The 23,843-nt window shown below is 38.6% G+C and overlaps 1 protein-coding gene across 2 annotated transcripts in view; it reads left to right on the top strand.

Moving 5' to 3' along the window:
- The window catches only part of FBXL20 (F-box and leucine rich repeat protein 20), a 97,447-nt gene that overhangs the window by 30,180 nt on the left and 43,424 nt on the right, over positions 1–23,843 (top strand). For both annotated transcript variants that reach the window (XM_035027016.1, XM_035027015.1), the window contains exon 2: positions 21,338–21,399. In XM_035027016.1, coding sequence (XP_034882907.1) covers positions 21,338–21,399 — 62 coding nt within the window. The remainder of the gene's footprint in view (positions 1–21,337; positions 21,400–23,843) is intronic.

Raw genomic sequence — 23,843 nt, 5'->3', positions numbered from 1 at the left:
ATGAAAGATTTTTTAACTTATCCCTATTTAGTTTCCTCTTGATACTGTCCTTTAGAAAACATAAATCATATTGAATCCTGATTCTGTTACCAAAGGTATTATTTATCCTAATGGGTTTTCTGGTCTCCACAAGTTTAGTAAATATGCTTAATGAATTTATCCAAGACATCTAAAACTAGTGCATGAGAATTTTGATCAAACTTGGGTGTTTGAGAGTACATGTATTTCCTTTCCTCTTCAAATAGTACTAAAATTACAGTAAAGGAATAAAAAGAGGCATAAGACCCCAGGGACAAAAATGAGTGGAAGAAGAAGAAACAACCATAGATGCAAAATTCCAACTATTTTTTAGAAGATAAAAAATGGATAGAAGAATATTAAGTGATTGGAGGAAGATACACACTGGGTTGTCTGCAGAGACAAGCAAATGAGTTTACCCAACACAACCTCCCCAGAGACTCAACATTTGGTGGCAAAGTGTCTCTGAAAAGACAAGGATGAGGCTTGAGATTAAAAGTAGGTAATGTTAAAACAAAACAAAAGAAAAACAAAAACGTAGGTAATATTTCAAAGTCTTGTATGAAGTGGTTGAGTCATGCAAACTACTTCTTCCTCCTCTAGGAAACTGGGGATTTTTTTCTCCAAGAAAATGGAAGCTGAGGGTTCTGGATCCGGGAACATCAGATGCATGAAGAGGATAGGGGTTTGGAGCCAAGGAATTAAATGAAAATCTGCATACAGACTGTTGGGTCTTTGAAATAAAAATGAGCTTCCATTTAGCTTCTTAATGTCATGAATAGGAATGGACAACCAAGGAATAACCAGTTAGTTGAGGAAAGCCTCTAAAATAAGAGGCCAGGGGTGCCTGGCTGGCACAGTTGGTTGAGCGGCTGACTCTTGGTTTTTGGCTCAGGATCGTGAGATCAGCACAGTCTGCTTAAGACTCTCTCTCCCATGGGCGCCTGGGTGGCTCAGTTGGTTAAGCGACTGCCTTCGGCTCAGGTCATGATCCTGGAGTCCCTGGATCGAGTCCCGCATCGGGCTCCCTGCTCAGCGGGAAGCCTGCTTCTCCCTCTCCCACTCCCCTGGCTTGTGTTCCCTTTCTCACTATATCTCGCTGTCAAATAAATAAAATCTTAAAAAAAAAAAAAAAGACTCTTTTCCTCTGCCGCTACCCTCACATGTACTTGCGCTTTCAAAATAAATAAATAAATATTTTAAAATAAAATGAGAGGCCAAACAAATGAGACAAGGTAGAGAGCAAAGGGGAGAAAACTGGAGGTGGAGGGGGAAGAGGGTTTTAATCTCTAAAATGAAATGTTGCATCTTTAAAGGAACAGGATGTTATTTTGAAAATCTTGCAACAAATAAGAAATAACCTTTACAAATAAAAAAATATAACTATACCCCCCCCTCCAAATAGTGGAAAGATTATAGATAAAGTTGAAGCAATTTCCTAGGAATTAGAACAAAAAGATTAAAGGAGGGAAATAGGAGAAAATAATTTTTTAAAAGATTTTATTTATTTGAGGCAGAAAAAGAGAGCATGAGAGAGAACACGAGCAGGGGGAGGGGCAGAGGGAGAAGCAGGCTCCCTGCTGAGTAGGGAGCCCAACCAAAGCTCAATCCCAGGATCCTGGGATCATGACCTGAGCCAAAGGCAGATGCTTAACCGACCACGCCACCCAGGCACCCCAAGAGAGAAATAATTTTTAAAATTAAAGATAGACCAGGAGGTCCAATAACTGACTAATTGAAATTCAGATATGAGCGGACAGAGAAAATAGAAATGATGCCCAAAAAATCTACAACGTATTTTCCAAGTCATAGATTTGTAAATTGAAAAAGCTGAAAGAATAGTAAAAAAGACAAGACCCAAGAGGCATAATTATGAAATTTAACAAACTGGAGATACAGAGACTTTACTAAAAGCTTCGAGAAAGAGTAACTAGAGGTTACATTCAAAGGACCAATCAGAATGGCATTACATATCACAGTAGTAACATAGGGAGATAGAAATGCATCAAGTTGTGTCTTCGTATATTTTCAGTGGGAAAGATTTCCTACCTATAATTTTTTTTAAAATATTATTTATTTATTTGACAGAGAGAGACACAGCGAGAGAGGGAACATAAGCAGGGGAAGTGGGAGAGGGAGAAACAGGCCTCCTGCAGAGCAGGGAGCCCGATGAAGGGCTCGATCCCAGGACTCGGATCATGACCCGAGTCAAAAGCAGACGCTTAAGGACTGAGCCACCCAGGTGCCCCGTCCTACCTATAATTTTATTCCTAGCCAAATTATCAATCAGTGTGAGTCTAGAATAAAGATAATTTTAGACATGCAAGTGACTCCAAAATTCCAGTTCTCATGAGCTTTTTTGTTCATAAGTTGCCCCTAAATAGCGAGGGAGAAGAAATCAGGTTCAAGAAGCAGAATTCAAAGAGAAGAGCTAAGGAAGAGCCCAAGATGATAGCTGTGTAGCCAGTCCAGAGCATCCCCCAACAGAGTAAAGCCCGAAGAAAGAACAAAGGGTTTTGGGAAGGTACAGCTGCAGGAAAAAGACAGTATCTGATGTATTTGAGCCTATGGAAAATATTGAGAGACACGTGACAGATGGAGCTTTTGAGGAAAAGCTAAAAATACATAGAAAACAAAAAAAATGAGGTAGTCATTAATTTGGAGAGGGAAGTGCATGGTCTTACTGTGTGCTGGCTAGTATCTCTCCAGTCCTTTCACACTGACTCTTGATTTAAACAAAGACTGATAAAATTACATGGGATGTGGAGGATGGGGGTAGAAATTGAAACTAAATACTTAAATTCCACAGCAGGATGTCTGTAGGTAAATCTAAATTTGACAAGTTAAGCATATTTAGAAAAAGAAAGGCAAAAAAAAAAAAAAAGAGGCAACAAGAACCTCCTAGAAGATTCTATAGGATGTAGGGATAAGGATGTCTCAGCTGTTTTTCCAGTCCTTTTGTCTTGGTTGTTTTTTTATATAACAATTCCTTGAAATTATATGGCATATTATAGAGACCTCTTTCCAGATATTTATCAGTTAATTAATACCAGCCAAATATCTAGCTATATCATGCATCCTTTGTTTAGTTGTCTTGTTCATAATAGCACCATTGTCTGACTCATCATGACCTAAGAAGTCTAATAGACTTCCTTGGTCTATTAACTTGGTATCATTTTCCCTTGATGACTTTCTTACAAAGTTATTTCTTCACTTCTGCTTTAAAGAGTCTTTGTTCTAATTTAACATTGTTTTTCTTGGTTCCTTTTAAATTTAAATATAATTTCTGACATGCGTTAGGATATCTAGGGTGCTGTGTACTTTATTTGTTATGTTATCTAAAACAGGAGAATGCTTTTTCTACAAATAAATACCATGGCTATGTTAAAATACTATTGCTTTGGAAATATTTCCATAACAGTAAGATGATTTAGAATGTGTGTTTGTGAGTGAATTGTAAAATTACTGTCTGACATATGTCTTGGAAAATTCCACAGCTTCTGCCAGTTTTCAGTTTCTGGCACATTGACTAGAATTTGTACATGAGGAAATCAAATTCTACCTTCCCTTGCTTTATCAACCCCTCTGGCATTTTGGAATATGGGATTAGAGGTTAAATACTTGCTAATCCTGAGTCAAACCCATTATTGCCTGGCTGTATCTACTCTTAGTTCTTTAGTGTTTATATAGATGGGTTGGGGCTAGGGGAAGTGAAGGAGGAGGAGAGAGAAGGACAAGTAATTATATTGTTACTTTGAGTTTTCAGTTCTTTCCTTTCACTTCATAACCTCAAAAGAAATTTTCAGTAGGGCATGGAAGATTTCCTGGATTGAGCAGCATCCAAAATGAGTTCGTCATACCCAGTGGATCATCAAAGTTCATGGAGTCCTCAGGGCCCTAAAATGTTGCTGGGGATAATTAAAACTGAATAAGTGAAAGAAATAATCAACAGAAAAAAGAATAAAGGTACTTATTTTATCCTGAGAGCAGTGAATTGGTAGTGGATATAGATTTTGGTTAGTAAACAGAAGTCAGGATAAAAGAAAGCTCAGAATGTTGAGTCAGATGTTAGAAGGTGTCCAAAGCAGGAAGTTTGACCTATTAAGTAATGTGTCTGTTTTCTAAGTGTATCCCTACCTTGGTATTTTTAATCTAGGTATTTCTTTCTTATGATAAATTTACTCATGAGATGGTAATGCACTGGCTGTAGTTTTCATTTAAAATGCAATTATATTTCTACTAGGGACAAGATGTAGGGTGGAGGAATTACAGAGTTATTTTGTTTTAGGTTTATTTAGCCATACAAAAATGTTTTTCCTCTTAGATTCTTGCAAGAATATCAGCCAATTGGAAAAACATCTGGTGTTAGTTGAATGAAGGAATGGCATAATCAGTAAAAATTACTTATAGGAAAAATAGTGAAAAGAAAATCTTATGTAGCTTTAACTCTGGATTTCTTTATGAAAATTCTTTTTTTTTTTTTTTTTAAGGAGAGGAGGAGTTCTTTATTACTAATTTTTTAAATTTATTTTTAAGTAATCTCTATGCCTAACGTGGAGCTCGAACTCATGACCCCAAGATCAGGAGTCGCATGCTCTACTGACTGAGCAGCCAGGCACCCTAAAATTTCTTTTTTTTTTTTAGTTAATTTATTTATTTCAGAGAGTGAGAGAGAGTGCATGGGAGGGAGGGGGAGAGAGAAGCTGAAGCAGACTTCGTGCTGAGCACAGAGCTGGACATGGGGCTTAATCCCATGACCATGAGATCATGACCTGAGCCAAAACCAGGAGTTGGATGCTTAACCAACAGGGCCACCCAGGCACCCCTTAAAATTTCATCCTCAATCTTACACTAAAATTTTCCTCTCATCAAAATATTTGACCTGTGTTGGGCTCCCTTTGTATGTCTCAAGTTTTACTCAAATCTATGATCGTGAGTCATAAACCTTACATGAAGAGCCTGTTTTTGTAGCTTTTGCTGTTAACAACCACTCTAAAACTTAGTGGCTTAAAACAATTAATTATTCAGCCTGGCAGGACTTCTGGTCGCTGGAAAAGTCACTCATGAGGCTCCATTTGTCTGGTGGCTTGACTGGGGCTTGAGTGTCTAAGATAGCCTCACTTACAGTGTGACGCCTGGGTGTCACTGTCAGCTAGTACTCTTTTTTTCCACATGGTCTCTCATCATTCAGAGAGTTAGCCTGGACTTTTTCTTAACGTGGTGGTATGAGTGTTTCAAGAGGGTAAAACTTCAATGTCTCTTAAGGCTTTAACCTTGGGAATCACACAGTGTTACTTCCACCACATTGTTTCGGTCATATTAAGTCACCATGTCAACTCAGATGCAGAGGGTGGGAAAATAGACTCTACTTTTTGAAGGGAGGTACAGCAAAATCCCACTGCAAAAGGGCATTGCCATAAGGAGTTAAGATTTATTGAAAGCTGTTATTACGAGTTTCTTCCATGGTCTCCCCTCTGATGACAGTGATTCACATTCTTATCACATGCAAAATATCCCCTCCGAGTGGTCCTCATATGCAGTTCCTCTTGATCCAGAGACCTGTGAACTAAAAAGTTATCTGCCCCATACATACAATACATACGCTGTTGTCACAGGGATGGAATAATGGCAATAGACATTCCCTCTAAAAAAGGGGAGATAACAGGAGGTACATAGTAATTGTTGGTTCTTAGCAGTTCTGAAATCTAGCTGGGCACATGTTGTCAGGGTCATCTACTCCAGGAGCAGGAAATGTGCCTTGACTGGAGCCAGTTCTGCTTCCTGGGAATGGTTCCCTAGTCTGTTGTTCTCTGTGATTCTTGGTACCACATTCTGGGTGCTTAATGCTGCTTTCTGAGAGGTCTCTCCTTCTACATAAGAAATGTCTTAGGAAGCTGAATATCTTTCTCAGTGATTTCCTTCCTATAGAAAGTTGCGCTCCTAGAGGCCTCTTTTCATTTTGAATAGTCTCTGTCCCTTTTAATCCAGCTGGTACATATTCCTTTAAAATTTCTAGGATTTTGGGGGCCCCTGGGGGCTCAGTTGGGCATCCAGCTCTTGGTTTCCGCTTGGGTCATGGTCTCAGGATTGTGAGATTGAGCCCTGTATCGGGCTCCGCACTCAGCACAGAGTCTACTTGTTCCACTCCCTCTGCTCCTCCCCCCACTCATGCTCGTTTTCCTCTCTCTCAAATAAATAAAATCTTAAAAAATAATAAAAATTTTTTCTAGGATTTTTTTTTAAAGATTTTATTTTTTGACAGAGAGCAAGAGAGGGAACACAAGCAGGGGGAGTGGGAGAGGGAGAAGCAGGCTTCCCGCGGAGCAGGGAGCCCGATGCGGGGCTCGATCCCAGGATCCTGGGATCATGACCTGAGCCGAAGGCAGACGCTTAACGACTGAGCCACCAGACGCCCTAGGATTTTTTATGAATCTGATTTCTGGTATTCTTTGTCCCCAAACCTATAACATTATAACTCATTTTAAGATAGGCCTCTCTCTAGTTTGGTTGTATCAGGCTGTTGCGGCATAATTCCCTTAAGCTTCTTAGAGGGCTTCTTGCCTAGTTGAGAGAGTCAACTAGGCATGGCTTTTAAAATTTTCTGGGGTTTTTAAAAGGAACTTACAGCCACATCTTTTATCTGTTATTTACCCTGTGGGTTGTTCTCATTTTGAGAATCTTATGGCTTGAGAGACAAGATGAAGAATAGTTTCATTTTCCAGTATAGCAAGATATAGGCCCTCTGTATGTCTTCTAAATTTTTTTTCTTGCAAACTGCAGTTCTCTCTTTAGTGTATTTCTTACCATACTTTATTATATACAGCTAAAAGACTAATTACCACTTCCAAAGCAGCTAATATAAACATGTTTAAAGACTAAAGGAGCAGCGCCTGGGTGGATCTGTCAGTTAAGGGTCTGACTCTTGGTGTCAGCTTAGGTCTTATTCTCAGGTTCATGAGTTCAAGCCCTGTGTTGGGCTCCGTGCTGGGCGTGGAGCCTACTTAAAAAAAACAAAAACAAAAACTAGAGGAAATCAGGTTTAAAGATTTTTTTTTTAATTTATTCATTTGAGACACAGAGATACAGAGATAGAGCATGAGCAGTGGGAGAGGCAGAGGGAGAGGGAGAAGCAGACTCCCGGCTGAGCCAGGAGCCCGATGTGGGGCTCGATCCCAGGACCCCGGGATCATGACCTGAGCTGAAGGCAGACGCATAACAATCTGAGCCACCCAGGCGCCCCAGGAAATCAGGTTTAAATAATTAAAGGAGAGGCAGTGACTCAAATAATGAATGTCAGTAAAGAAATAGAAATTATAAAAAAGAATCAAATGGAAATTCTGAAGTTGAAAAGCAGAATAACTGAAAAAATTACTAGCAGAGGAACTCAGAATCAAATTGGAGATCACACAGAAAGAGAATCCATGGACTTGAAGACAACAGTAAAATAATCCAATTTGAAGAAAAGAATGAAACAAAATTAACAGAACTTTGGGAATCCATGGGACATCAACTGTACCAACAATACATATAGTTGGAGATGGGAGAGTCAGAAAAAAATATTTGAAGTAATAATAGCTGAAAATTTCCCAAATTTGATGAAAAACATATATCTGCACATCCAAAAATCTAAATGAATAGGACTAACACAAAGAGGTCTACACCGGGGCACTTTTTTTTTTTTTTTTTAAGATTTTATTTATTTATTTGACAGAGAGAGACACAGTGAGAGAGGGAAAACAAGCAGGGGGAGTGGGAGAGAGAGAAGCAGGCTTCCCGCTGAGCAGGGAGCCCGACGCGGGGCTCAATCCCAGGACCCCGGGATCATGACCTGAGCCGAAGGCAGACGCTCAATGACTGAGCCACCCAGGCGCCCCCTGGGGCACATTTTTATTGAACTGTTTAAATCCAGATACAAAGAAAAAGTCTGGGGACGCCTAGGTGGCTCAGTCGGTTAAGTGTCTGCCTTCGGCTCAGGTTGTGATCCTGGGGTCCTGGAATCGAGTCCCGCATCGGGCTCCCTGCTCCGCGGGGAGCCTGCTTCTCTCTCTGCCTCTGCCTCTCTCTCTCTGCCTCTCATGAATAAATAAATAAAATCCTTAAAAAAAAAAAAAAAGTCTGGAAAGCAAGAGAGAAAGAATTCATGATATACAAGGGAACAGCAATATGATTGACAGCTGACTTTTCACCAGAAACAATGGAAACCAGAAAGCAGTTGGATAACAAGTCAAAGTGTAGAAAGTAAAAATTGTCAAATTAAGAATTCTGTATTCGGGGGCACCTAGGTGGCTCAGTCACTAGGCGTCTGCCTTCAGCTCAGGTCATGATCCCAGAGTCCTGGGATCGAGCCCCACATAGGGCTCCCTGCTCAGTGGGAAGCCTGCTTCTCCCTCTCCCACTCCTGCTGCTTTTATTACCTCTCTAGCTGTCTCTCTGTCAAATAAATAAATAAAATCTTAAAAAAAAAAAAATTCTTTGGGGCGCCTGGGTGGCTCAGTTGGTTAAGCAGCTGCCTTCGGCTCAGGTCATAATCCCGGGGTTCTGGGATTGAGCCCTGCATGGGGCTTCCTGCTCAGTGGGGAGTCTGCTTCTCCCTCTCCCTCTGCCCCTCCCCCCACCACTCATGTTCTCTCTCTCTCAAATAAATAAATCTTAAAAAAAAAAAAGAATTCTATATTCACATATCAAAGGACACTCAAGAACCTAAAAAGACAACCTAAATAGTGGGAGAAATTATTTGTAAATCATATATCTGATAAGGGTCTTATATCCAGAATATTTAAAGAACCCTTTCAAAGCAGTTACAACAAAACAACCCAGTTTTATAAAGGTCAAAGGACTTGAATAGACATTTCCTTGAAGAATATATATGAAAGGCCAACAAATATGAAAATAAGCTCAATATCATTAGTCCTTAGGGAAAGGCAAATCAAAACTATAATGAAATAGCACTTTATACCCACTAGGATGAATATAATTAAGAGTAGAAAAAAATGGGAAAAAAATAAGTGTTGGCTCAGATGTGGAGAAATTTGTGTTTCTTTTTAAGTAAATTGCACCCAGCATGAGGCTCAAACTCATGAGCCCTAGGTCGAGAGTCACATGCTTTCACTGACTGAGCCAGCTAGGCACCCCCGATGTAGAGAAATTTAAAACTTTTATATTGTTGGTGGCAGTGTAAATTGGTACAGTTACTGTGGAAAACACTTTGGTAGTTCCTTAAAAAGTTAGAAGTACCATACAACCCAGAAATTCCACTCCTAGATAGATACTGAAAGAATTGAAAACAAATATTCATAAAAGTACTTGTGCACAAATGTTCATAGCAGCAGTATTCGATGGCCAAAAAGTAGAAGGAATCCAAGTGTCCATTGACAGATGAATGGATAAACATTTGGTATATCCATACAATGGAAGATTATTCAGCCGTAAAATGGAATGGATTACTGAGAATATGGTACTATATGGGTAAACCTCAAAAATGTTATAAAAAATGAAATAAGCCAGAAATAAAAGATCACATTGAATGAGTCCATTTATGTGAAATATCCAAAATAGGGAAATCTGTAGTGATAGAAAGGAGAATAGTGGTTAGCTAGGTCTGGGAGTTGGAGGATATGGGGTGTTAGGTCTTGGGAGTGATTACTTAATGATGACTGGGTATCCTGGGGGAATGAAAACTTGGAAACTAGAGAGATGTGGCAGTTACATAACATTGTAAATACTAAATGCCATTGAATTGTACTTTGAAATGGTGTATTTTATGTGAATTCCCCTTCAAAAATTATTTAAGTGAATTCTGTATCCAGCAAAGCTATTACTGAAAAATATAGGCAAAATAGAGACATTCCCAGAATAGCAAACATGGAGGATTTGTTGTTAGCAAACATAAAATATACTGCTTTACATGAAATACTAAAGGAAGCCCTTCAAGCTGAAAGGATATGGTTCCAGATGGTAACTTGAGGGAAAAGCACCATAAAAGCTAATTACAGGAGTAAATATAGAAGGCTATAAATAAATTCTTCTCTTATATTAGTTCAACTGAATTAAAAGACACTTGTGTAACACAATAGTTATAAAACTGTATTATTGGGCTTTTAGGATAAATATGTAGAGATCCCTGGGTGGCGCAGTTGGTTAAGCGTCCAACTGTTGGTTTCAGCTCAGGTCATGATCTCAGGGTCATGAGATCAAGCCCTGCGTCAGGCTCTGAGTTCAGCAAGGAATCTGCTGAAGTTTCTCTCTTCCTTTTCCTCTGCGTCTCTCTGTGTGCTCTCTCTGTCTCTGAAATAAATAAATCTTAAAAAAAAAAGATAAATATGTAACATATGATAATAGCAAAAAGGAGGGGGGAACAGATTTTTTTTGGAGCAAAGTTTTTATATTTTAGCAGAATTAAATTAGAAATAATCTAAAATAGATTGTGGTAAGATAACTTTTCTTAAACAACAGAAAAATTACAGAGGCGCCTGGGTGGTTCAATCGTTAAGCATCTGCCTTTGGCTCAGGTCATGATCCCGGAGTCCTGGAATCCAGCCCCACATGGGGCTCCCTGCTCTGCAGGGAGCCTGCTTCTCCCTCCCCCACTCCCCCTGCTTGTGTTCCCTCTCTCACTGTGTCTCTCTCTGTCAAATAAATAAATAAAATCGTAAAAATAAAAAAATTACAATGATACGCTAGAAAATACCAACTTTAAAGAAGATAGTAAAAGAATAAAAACAGGGGCGCCTGGGTGGCTCAGTCGTTAAGCGTCTGCCTTTGGCTCAGGTCATGATCCCAGGGTCCTGGGATCGAGCCCCGCATCGCGCTCCCTGCTCCGTGGGAAGCCTGCTTCTCCCTCTCCCACTCCCCCTGCTTGTGTTCCCTCTCTCTCCCTGTGCCTCTGTCAAATAAATAAAATCTTTAAAAAAAAATAAAAATAAAAAAAAGAATAAAAACAAAAGACATGAGACATATAGAAAACAAATAGCTCAATGAGATTAAATGTGCATGACTTGTATACTTAAAAGGCATAGATTGTCAGACTGGATTAAAAAGAAAAACAAGATTCAACTTTATGTTGCGTAAAAGAGGCACACTTTAGATTCAAAGCCACAGATAGGTTGGACATAAATGAATAGAAAATATACTACATATGTACTAGCCTTGAACAACCCTAGAATGAAATTAAGAATGCAGTTTGGGACGCCTGAGTGGCTTAGTCAGTTAAATGTCAGACTCTTGGTTTCGGCTCAGATCATGATCTCAGGGGCCTGGGATCGAGCCCAGTGTAGGGTCCTGGAGTCTGCTTGAGATTCTTTCCCTCTCCCTCTGCCCCTCCCCCTGCTTATGTTGTCTTGCACTCTGTCTAAAATAAATAAGGGTCGCCTGGGTGGCTCAGTCGTTAAGCGTCTGCCTTCGGCTTGGGTCATGATCCCAGGGTCCTGGGATTGAGCCCCACATTGGGCTCCCTGCTTCAGGGGAAGCCTGCTTCTCCCTCTTCCACTCCCCCTGCTTGTGTTCCCTCTCTCACTGTGTCTCTCTCTGTCAAATAAATAAATCTTAAAAAAAAAAAATCTTGAAAAAATTTTTTTTGATTCACAATAGCATCAGAAAAAATAAAATAGGGTCACCTGGGTGGCTCAAGTCAGTTAAGCATCTGCCTTTGGCTCAGGTCATGATCTCCATCCAGGTCCTGGAATCAAGCCCCAAGTCAGGCTTCCTGCTCAATAGGGAGTCTGCTTCTCTCTCCCTCTCTCCCCCCCCCTCTCTCCCACCCCTCCCCACTGCTCATTCTCTCTCTCTCTCTCAAATAAATAAATAAAATCTTAAAAAAAAGAATAAAATACTTGGGAATAAATATAACAAAAGACTTATACCCTGGAAATTATGAAACATTGCCAAGAAAAATCAAAGAAGACCTAAAAAATAAACAGACATTGCAAGTTCATGGCTTGGAAGACTCAATATTGTTAAGATGGCAGTTTTCTCTAAATTGATCTATGGAGGGTGCCTGGGTGGCTCAGTCGTTAGGCGTCTGCCTTCGGCTCAGGTCATGATTCCGGGGTCCTGGGATCGAGTCCCACATCAGGTTCCCTCCTCGGCGGGAAGCCTGCTCTCCCTCTCCCACTCCCGCTGCTTGTGTTCCTGCTCTCGCTATCTCTGTCTCTGTCAAATAAATCAATAAAATCTTTAAAAAAAAATAATAATAAATAAATAAATTGATCTATGGAATCAACGCAATCTCTGTCAAAATCCCAGCAGGCTTTTATAATTGCAGAAATTGGCAAGCTGGTTCTAAAATTTGTGTGGAAATGCTCCAAAATGACGAACACAGTAAGAGGAGTTAAACTTCCTGATTTCAAAATAATATAAAGCTATGGTAATCAAGATAGTTATTGGTGTAAAGATAGACCTATAAAGAAACGGAACAGTATTGAGAATCTAAGAATAAATGTTTACATTTGTAATCAGTTGGTTTTCAATAAAGGTGTCAATAAAGTCAATTCAGTGGGAAAAGAATAGTCTTAAACAAATGGTGTTGAATCAATTGAGTATCTGCATGGTAATAGATGAACCTGGGTCTTCACCTCCAACTATATACGAAAAATAACTCAAAATGGATCATACACTTATGTGTAAGAACTAAAACTTTAAAACTTCTAGAATAAAACAGCAGATAATCTTTATGACTTTTGGTTAGGCAGAGTTCATATACAGGTTTCCCCTGCCATCTGAAAGTATAGCCTTCCTGTGAAAACTTTCGTAAGCTGCAATGGTGCAAAGCGAAGAGGCAGTTACCATTACTCTATATGGAAAAATTTTTGAGCATTCCTAGACCCAAAAAATAATGTCTCCAGCTTTTCTTATACCTGAGGATACGTCTTGCTAATAGATGCTCACAGTAAGTCAAGATAAAGCACAGATACTCACAGACACAGTTCAAAGCTGTGGTAGCTTGATACCGAGATGCTGAGCATAGTTCTTGGGGAAGGAGCTCGGCAGTGCTCCTCTCGCTGTTCTAGGTTGACTCTGCCTCTCGAATGGCTCACTGTAAAAGCCTGAACACTATTTTTGCTTTTCACCTTTTTTTAAAAAAGTGAAAATCCTCTTCAGCTATCTTTGGTTATCAGTTAAAAAGCAGTACCGGTGCATTAGTTAAAAACAGCTACAAATGTAGACTTTCATAAAAGCAAAGTGGTATAACACAGTCTTTCAAAAAGTGGGGAATACTTGTATGTGACAACAAAAGCATGATCCATTTTTTTTAAAAGGTAAATTGAACATAATCAAAATTAAAAACATTTGTCCTTCAGAAGATACCATCAAGAAGGAGAAGACACAACCCCCAGAATTTGAGAAAATATTTGCAGATCATATAGTCCATAAAGGGCCAGTATATATACAAAGTCCTTAAATATTATAAAGAACCCTTAAATCTCAGTGATAAAAAGACAACCCAAATAAATGGACAAATCATTTGGCTAGCATGAAAAGACGCTCCTACAGAAAAGCAAATTGAAACCATGATATACCAACTGGCTAAAGTTAAAAAGATAGACAACAGCAAGCGACAGTAAAATATGGACACACTGGAACCCTCATACATTGCTGGTGGGAATGTAAAATGGTATAGCTGCTTTGGAAAATAATTTAGTGGTTTCTTTAAAAGTTTAAAATAAACTGCGGCATCTGGCTGGCTCAGTTGGTAGATCATGCAACTCTTGACATCAGGGTTGTGAGTTCGAGCCCTACCTTGGGTATAGAATTTACTTAAAAAATCTTGGGGAGTCTGGGTGGCTCAGTTGGTTAAGTGTCTGACTCTTAGTTTTGGCTCAGGTCATGATCTCGGGGTTGTGAGATTGAGCTCAGAATCTCCACACTCAGCGCAGAGTCTGCTGGAGATTCTCTCTCCCTCTCCCTTCCCCTCTCTTCTTCCCCCCTGCTCACGTGTGCTCTCTCTCAAGTAAATAAATAAAATATTTTTTAAAAATAAAAATTAGGGCGCCTGGGTGGCTCAGTTGGTTAAGTGACTGCCTTCGGCTCAGGTCATGATCCTGGAGTCCCGGGATCGAGTCCCACGTTGGGCTCCCTGCTCGGCAGGGAGTCTGCCTCTCTCTCCGACCCTCCCCCCTCTCATGCTCTCTATCTCATTCTCTCTCTCAAATAAATAAATAAAATCTTTTAAAAAATAAATAAATTAAAATTAAAAAAATTAAAAATTAAAATTAAAAAAAGTACAAAATAAACTTAACATACAACTCAGCAATTCTCCATCTTAGATTCTGTACATAAGAAATGAAAACCTATTTCAACCAAGACTTATTTTTGAATAATTATAGCAGCATTGTTCATAATAGTAAAAAAAATTGTAGCAATCGAGATGCTTGTCAGCTGGGAATGAATAAACAATATGGCATTTCATAAACTGGAATATTATTCAACAGTATAAAAGAATGAACTACTGGGACATGCTACAACATGGATGAGCTTCAAAAATCAGAATAAAGGAAGCCAGATGCAAAAGATGACTTGTTTTAGGTTTCCATCTTTTTAAATGTCCAGAAAAGGAAAATCTGTAGAAACATAAAGCCAGTTAGTGTTTGCTTGAGGTTGGGTATAAGCAAATGGATGGATTGCAAACAGGCATGAGAGATACTTTTGGGGTGATGGGAATTCATCAACAGCCTTACAGATTTACTGGAAATTACTGAATGTACACTTAAAACCAGTGAATTTTATGGTACGTGAATTATACCATTTAAAGCTGTTGAGAAATACTAGATACAGATAAAATTGCATTATGGTGAATAGTAATTACAACTTTTCTTTAACAAGAAATTTAATGTACTCATATCCCTTAGAATAAATGGGTTATATGCTGAGTCTCCAAATTTTCATTTCTTCAGATATTTTAATTGTTAAGTCATTTGTTGTAATGATAATCAGTCTGTTACTGTGTTGATGTCATTTGTATCTTAATTACTAAATTTAGGGTCACATTCAATTTATTAAATTTTTTTATTTAAAAAAATTTTTTTAAAGATTTTATTTATTTATTTGACAGAGAAAGCTAGAGAGCACAAGTGGGGGAATGGCAGAGGGAGAGGAAGAAATAGGCTCCCCACTGAGCAGGGAGCCCGAAGTGGGGCTCAATCCCAGGACCCTGGGATCATGACCTCAGCCAAAGGCAGACACTGAACCAGCTGAGTCACCCAGGCGGGCCCTATTTAAAAAAATTTTTGGCAGAGCACTCTACTAAAGAGATACAAAGTGTGAAAATCATGGAAACCTGCTGGGAATTTATAATCAGTATTACCAGATCTCTACAGTATAAATAACATTGATTGGTTCACCAATTTCTAGGCACTGTGTTGGTTGCTGACTACAACCAGATCTTATAGTCTGATACAAGGTGCTTTCTCCTCAGATCTTATAGTCTGATATAAGGACTTCTATACCAACTCAGAACTGGTGCTTTGTGGTTTCATTGGGGAAGAAGCAATCCCATCCTCTTAGGGAGATTGGGAAAGCCTTCATGGCATAGATAGCATGTCCAGTGGACATCAGTCTATTTCTACGGCTAGAATAGGCAAGTTTGGTTGCGTGGGTGCTTTAGAGAAAATAGTGGAGGGGCGCCTGGGTGGCTCAGTTGGTTGGGCAACTGCCTTCAGCTCGGGTCATGATCCTGGAGTCCCGGGATCGGGTCCCACATCGGGCTCCCTGCTCGGCGGGGAGTCTGCTTCTCCTGCTGACCCTCTTCCCTCTCGTGCTCTCTCTCATTCTCTCTTTCTCAAATAAATAAAATCTTAAAAAAGAAATAGTATAAACCAAAAGAACATTTGCTTGAAGAGAAGCAAATGGTTTTTAAGTTCTGTTTTATTTGTTTTCCTCCATTGGTTGTACTTTACTATATATAGTTAAACTTGCTTTAAATAATAAAATTTATCATTATAAACTATAAAATGCTTTTGCTTTTAATTGTAAATTAAAAATTAAAATTAATTTTAACTGTCCTAAATTCAGAAGTATTAAAATGTAAAAACAAAAACAAACTTAAATTTTTTTAATTGTGGAAAAATACATATAACGTAAAATTTGCCGTCTTAATCATTTTTAAGTGCACAGTACACTTACAATGTTTGTGTAATCTCCAGGATTCTTCATCTTGCAAAACAAAAGATGCCTCTTAAAATCTAAAGTAATGTAAGTGAATTAAGCTGCATGTATCAGAGACCCAAATTAAAAGTGGCTTAAATATGATAGAAGTTTCTTTTTCTGTCATATGAAGTCCAAAGGCCTTGTGTCTCTGCAGTCATCTACAGGCTTTTTCTAGTTTTCTGCTTATCTTTAAAACTGTGGCCTTCAACTTCATGATAGAAGATGGAGTTTGGTCATCCTAACCACATTTCAAGCAGCAGAAGTAAGGAAGGAGTAACAAGGGGCACACCTTCTCTTTTTAAGGACACTCCTGAAATTGCACATACCACTTTTTCTTCCATCCCATTGGCCAGAACTTAGTGACTTGGCTTTATCTAGCTGCAAGACAAAGTCATCTTTCCATACAGCCATGTGTTAGCTAACAGTTGGGAATTCTGTTACTCTAGGAGAATGGATAACTAATATTCTCTGCCGAAGTACTCATTAAATTTTCTGTTTCTTCTATAAAGCTGAATCAGATCTTTTAATTTTTGAGGTCGGAAACTATACTCCAGTTGAACCAGCAGGGGTCACTGTTGAGCGAGTGCTTTCTTTGTTGTTTCCTTTGTTAAACCTACCTGCCATTACAATTCTCAGCTATATAATTTATAGAAGAACAATTATAGTTTAATACAAAGCAACAAGACACATCACTTAGATTTTTTTTTTTAAAGATTTTATTTATTTATTTGAGAGAGAGCATGAGAGGGAAAAGGGTCAGAGGAAGAAGCAGACTCCCCGCTGAGCAGGGAGCCCGATGCGGGATTCAATCCAGGGACTCCAGGATCATGACCTGAGCCGAAGGCAGTCGCTTAACCAACTGAGCCACCCAGGCGCCCATCACTTAGATTTTTAAAAACCTGAATATTTAAGAATGTCCTATCCCTAGATAAATGCTGTTGCAGTGTTTGCTTGCTCAGGGGATGGTGTTCTCCCTTGAAACAATTAATAGAGAGCAACCTAGTTGCTCTCATGTTCTTCCCATGACCACGTCCTTGTACTTGTTTGTGGATAGATTATAAAAAATATGTAATAAATATATTCCTTTGTTAATATGAAACCAGATTACCTAAGAATGTCACATGTTTGGAACAGTCACTTCCTCTACAACAATTATACCTAAGATCTTTCACAAATTTGTTGTAGTTCATTATATCCTGGACCTAATTGGTTTTGACAACCTTTATATTTTGCATGAAAAACCAAAGTTTGGATTCAGCTGAAATAGTAAAATACCTAAAACATATATTCTGTTGCTTCTATGAAACGTTTATTTTACCAGCAATGCCGTGAACTGGAGAGGAAACCATATGGGTTTCCTAGAAAACATTTAAAAATATCGTGTCTACCTCTAGGATTATTTTCTAACCTCCTGCGTTATGTCACTTCAAATAAGGAAATATTCTGATTATTTTATACAACTGTAATTCATTCTATCTTTCTGTCTTTTTTTTTTTTTTTAAGATTTTATTTATTTATTTGACAGACACAGCGAGAGAGGAAACACAGCAGGGGGAGTGGGAGAGGGAGAAGCAGGCTCCCCACTGAGCAAGGAGCCTGATGCGGGGCTCAATCCCAGGACCCTGGGATCATGACCTGAGCCGAAGGCAGACTCTTAACGACTGAGCCACCCAGGCGCCCCTTGTTTTTTTCTTTAAGTAGGCTCCACACCCAGCATGGAGCCCAGCGTAGGGCTCGATCTCATGACACTGAGATCAAGACCAGAGCTGAAATCCCAAGTTGGATGTTTAAGCAACTGAGCCACCCAGGCACCCCCAGAACTGTAATTTCTTAAATCCTGAGATTTGCAGTCTGCTTCATCTGGTCCATTGGTTCTTACACTTTAGAAAGCATGGGTGTCACCTGAAGGGCTTCTTATACTACAGATTGCCCTTCTTTCTCTCCACCTCCTCCTCACCCCATTTTTGGTACTATAGGTCTGGGGTACAGCCCAAGAATTTGCAGTTCTGATGAAGGCCCCACTTGATGCTAATGCTACTGGTCAGGTGACCACGGGTTTTGAACCACTGATCTTACCCTTTCTTGGAATCTTGGAGTAGAATATATATGTGCAGAAGGGAGAGAAGAGATAGGTAAATCTGGACAGATGTCCTGTAAGCCTGGTGTTTTCCAAATCCTCCTGGGACACTGTCTATTCCTTTTTCCCTTCGTTTCATGCTCCCATAGAGACAACACCATTCAGTCTTTTTTTTTTTTTTTTTTTTTTTTTAAGATTTATCCATTTGAGAGAGAGCATGTGCTCACATGCACAGTGAGGGAGGGGCAAACAAGCAGACCCTGCAGGGAGCCCGTCCTGGGTTTGATCCCAGGACCTGGGGATCATGACCTGAGCTGAAGTAAAACCATTCAGTTTATATAGACTGATGCAAGGAAAGAAATTAGTTGTTAGGTGTGATTTTTGTTCCTTTTTATCTCTAGAGTTGTAGAAATCATGTGAATGACGTATGGCAGGTTTATATTTTTTAACAATTTAATTACTGTGTATATTCAAGTGAGCAAAGTGCTTTACGAGGTGAGATGTGTAGCATTTAATAAATATACTTTGAATATACAAGATAAAGAGATTAGCATTTCTAATATATAAATGATTGTCCTTTTGTGAATTTGAATTGGGCAGAGTCTAGTAGATTGGGTGTTGAGTGAGTCTATTTTGTACATAAAAAAATTTTTTTCCAAAGATCTTAAGCTTAAGACATATGTTGTGTGCTATATAACGCTGAAAAGTCTCCCAGATCTCTATTTTTGATACTTTAGTTTTCTTTGCTAGACATTATTTATGTCATCAACCCTTGATTATTCAGCTTTTTATTTTTATTTTATTTTTTTAAAGATTTTATTTATTTTTTAGAGAGCGAGAGAGAAACAGCATGAGAGGGGCAAGGGTCAGAGGGAGAAGCAGGCTCCCCGCTGAGCCGGGGGCCCGATGCGGGACTCCATCCCAGGACCCTGGGATCATGACCTGAGCCGAAGGCAGACGCTTAACCATCTGAGCCACCCAGGCGCCCTATTCAGCTTTTTAAATGGGTTATAATTCCCCCATGTGTTCTTTTCTGTAAGTGTACCTGGAGAGGAGTGATCATGGTGTAGCATCTTAGAAACTGTATCATTTGAGAACTTAAACTTGTTTAGGAGGAAATATGATGGCTTCATTTTGAAAGACTGCCTTATAGAAGAAGGATATGTTTTTTTTTAATAGCTTCCACTAATGGGTAGAAATTATAGGGAAGCAGATTATTCTTTGATGTCATATAATTTCCTGAAACATGTCATTGTCAGTCAACAGCTTTTATTATAAGATTTTCTGTTGCAGTGAAACTTGATAGTCCAACTTTCCATCACCGAGTCCTTTTGCTTCTTCAAAAATCCTTCTTTCTCCAGTTTCTTTTCTTTTTTAATTTTCACCAGCCCTGTAATCTCACAGAGACCTGCGTCATCTTTTACTTGAACTATAATTTCAGTGTATTCTTAGCTTATGTCCTTACTACCAATCCAGAGTTTAATTTCTTTAGGTTTCTCTTCTCTCCAGGATTAATTCAAATTTCTAGCCTGATACACAAATTTCCTTCATGACCAAGCCCCACTATCCACATAACAGTTCAATTTATTTTTTTTTAAGATTTTATTTATTTATTAGAGAGAGCGACAGCGAGAGAGGGAACACAAACAGGGAGAGTAGGAGAGGGAGAAGCAGGCTTCCTGCTGAGCAGGGAGCCCGATGCAGGACTCGATCCCAGGACCCCTGGATCATGACCTGAGCCGAAGGCAGACGCTTAACGACTGAGCCAGGCCAGGTGCCCCAGTTCAATTTATTATTCAGTTCCTACCATGTATCGGGCTCTGTGCTCAGTCTTGGAACCATGTTGGCAAATATGAAAGCCATGGTCCCTGCCCTCACAGAGCTTTCCATTTAGCTGGAGGGTAGGTTGTTATAGTTATTAAAAAATATGTTTTGTAATTACCCTTTGAATGTCTGAGATTGAGGGGGAAGTACGCTTTGTCTGCTACTTTCCTATCCCTTCTCTTCCATTATTTTTTCTTCTTTGAATCATGAAATGCTAAGGCCTCATGTATGACTCCATGCTTTTATACATCTTATCTCCCCCCTTTTCTCCTAGTTAATTAACTTCTGGCCTTCCTTTAAGACTCAGATGTCAAGGTATGAGCAGAATTAGTTATTTCTTCCCTTGCTCTCATATGCCTCTTGTCCTTTATCTCTAATAATTAATATTTACTTATTTGTGTTCATTGTAGAGCAAGAGCTCCTGAAACACAGAGATAACATCTCCTTTTCTTTGTATCTCATTGCCTGTGAGAGAGCCTGATTTGAGAGGGTGTTCAATGTTCATTGCATGAAGTCAAGAGGCAACTCTGTAACATGTGATAGCAGGGACTGAGCATCTTTCCCTCAGCTTCAGTGACATGTGTGTTTGCTGTTATTACTCTGCTTTTTATTGAGTATAGGTATTCGGTTTTTTATATAGATTACTACACAAGCTTACAGTCTTGATCTCCTTTATGGAAGAAATGGTGACTCTGTTGAAAAGTACCCATTGTGGGTTACTTGATTAATTTGTTAAATGATCACTTGTGTGCAGCAAGAATGCATGTAGTGGTGGTTATGAAGCATTACCAGTTTTCTGCATGTTATGTAAAACTCAGAATGTTCCCTATCCTAGGATGGTTTCTGAGCACCTCCTTGAACAAGTAAATGTGACTTAGATTTGGAGAATCACCCTATCCTAATGGCATTTTTAAATGGCCACTGTGCAGTGATGTGATTTTAAGCAAGTAAATCTTTTGCAATTCCGTTTCCTTACAAGAAAATGAAGATTAAGGATAGTATGAAGATTCAGTACATTAGTACATGAAAAACACTTAAAACAGTACCTGCCACATAATGTCATCCTTCTGATTGCTATTTTTATTAATTTTTTCTAAAGACAGGGAACAAATTAAATGTCTCAAAAGATGTTTTTCAGCCTAAAGAGTCCCTAAGTATATGACTTCAGCTTATAATATCCACTATACTTATTCACCTCTCTCTTTAGAGGATTGCCTCTAAACTTTGAGTTGAATATAATAAAATGTTAAGTAACACTAAATGATTTTGTTTTTGCAGATGTTCTCAAATAGTGATGAAGCTGTAATCAATAAAAAACTTCCCAAAGAACTCCTATTACGGTAAGTCTGAATGCTAATTTTAGCTTGGTGGTGTGTGTGTGTGTATATCATATTTGCCTATTTAAAATTTTTTAGACTTATTGCTAATTTTCATGTATGTATAGGAACTGGATTATCTGAATTTTAAATTTATTGATTCTTTTGTCATATAGTCTTTACTCTGTACTTTCTAGATATGAATCAAAATTTTAAATGTTTAATTTAAAAACAATTTTCTCCTACCTGATTTGTACCTATATTTGATTTTATTTACTAGTTTTCCCTTGCTCTATGTTTCTATATAATGTGAAAGAGATAATATATTTTATTTTATTATAATGCTGATTTTTTTGAAGTGGTTCTAATCCATCCCTTCGCCCCACTTCCCATTCCCAATATCAAATATGTCCATGAAGTGACTTGTATTTGTAACAAAATATCACATATACTGAGGCACTGTAGAGAAGAGTTACAGCCCTTTACTTTAAGGGTAAAAAGGTAGGGGCACATGACTGGCTCAGTTGGTGGAGCATGAGACTCTTGATGTCAGGGTTGTAAGTCCAAACCCCATGTTGGGTGTACTTAAAAATAAAATCTTAAAAAAAAAAAAAAGATAACAAGGTAGAAGTTATTTGAAGTTCTTTCTTGTATTACAGTTACAATGTTATCATCATTTTTAATAGGTAAAAATTACATTTGGATCACCCACAACATAAAACTCACAGCCCCCAATTTATATACATCTGACCTAGGTATTGCCTAGGAAAAAAAAAAACTAGGGGAGTTATTTCACAGCCCATTTATTTGGCACTTTTTTAAAAGATTTTATTTATTTGAGAGAGAGTGAGCGAACGAGAGAGACAGAGAACACAAATGGGGGGAGAGGCAAAGGGACAAGCAGACTCCCACTGAGCGCAGAGCCCAATGTGGGGCTCAATCCCAGGGCCCCAAGAACGTGACTTGGGTCAAAGTCAGATGCTTAACTGAGCCACCCAGGCACCCCTATTTGGGCACTTAATCATGCTATTCTTTGTTCACTGATGTAGAATACCATGACTGAGAAAGAAGGGTACATTCTCTCTTGCAAATGTTAGAAGTTAACAAGTTGTACTGAGGTGCATCTGCCTCTTGCTCTTAGCTGCTACTGCCCCAGTCCATAACCAGCCAGTCCCTGCTCAAGGTGTGAAATAATCTCACACTAGTACTGGTGAAGAAGAGTATCCCTGGCATTTCAAAGGATTTGCACATCTGAGTCCTTCACTATATTGGAAATACCTTGCAAGCAGGGACTGTTTTCTTATAAATCTTTATGTAATATCTTATACATTGGAGATACTAAGAAAAAATAATGGAATTAAACTTGGAATGGATTTTTCATAGAACCAATGCTTTTGTACATGCTGGTTAACTATAGTTGAAATAATAGCAATATACCCTTGGTTACCTGGAGCTATTGGAAAATGTTTCCTGGATATATTGAGTATTCCTCAAATGTCAGCAAAATTTTAGCTATCTTAAGGAGAAATGTTTTTAAATGGGTCATGTTTTTTAGTGTTATTATAAACCAAGTACACTAAGACATACTTCAATTTTTTTTTTATAATGGCATTAATTTGTACTATAGTAGTTTACCTAAAGACTCAAGATTCAGGGAAATTATTTGATTCTTTGGTAATTAGCTGCCCCCTGTTATGGTTTACATTTTTATATTTTATTAGAGTTTTTCTCCATGGAAGACAGACATAAAGGCCACATACTGTATAATTCCATTTATATGAAATATCCAGGATAGACAGATCCATGGAGATTGGGTTGCCAAGGGGCTGTGGTGAAGGGTGATAGGGAGTGACTACTAATGGGTATAGGGTTTCTTTTGGGAGTGATGAAATGTTCTGAAATTAGGTAGTGATTATGGCTGCACAACATTGTGGTTATACTAAAAACCACTGAATTGTGTACTTTAAAAGGGTAAATTTCATGGAATGTGAATTCACTCTAATATATGTATAATTTGTATAAATTTTCAATTTATAATTTATAATAAATTTTTTAATAATACAGTTGTAATAAAATATGCAATTATATAATAAGTGTTTATTATATAATTTTAAAAATGCAGGGGCACCTGGGTGGCTCAGTGGGTTAAGCATCAGGTCATGATCTCAGGGTCCTGGGATTGAGCCCCGTGTTGGGCTCTGTGCTCAGCGGGGAGTCTGCTTGTCCCTCTGCCTCTCCCCCAACTCATGCTCTCTCTCTCTCAAATAAATAAAATCTTTAAAAAAATTCAGCCCATATGATAAACAAATGCAGTCTGTTGCTCTATTTTATGTTGTATATGTTCACTAATTCTTCAACCATATCCCACTCTTGGTGATTTATTGTAGCAAAGGTTTTGTAGATATTTTCTTTGATGCTAGTGTTTCTTCCTTTAAATGCAGTCAGTCCCAAAGACAGCATTAAGGGTA

The sequence above is a fragment of the Mirounga leonina genome, unplaced genomic scaffold, assembly GCF_011800145.1.
Source record: "Mirounga leonina isolate KUSES-001 unplaced genomic scaffold, KU_Mleo_1.0 Mir_200, whole genome shotgun sequence".
NCBI classification, from domain to species: domain Eukaryota; kingdom Metazoa; phylum Chordata; class Mammalia; order Carnivora; family Phocidae; genus Mirounga; species Mirounga leonina.
This window is presented reverse-complemented; position numbering and strand designations above follow the sequence as displayed.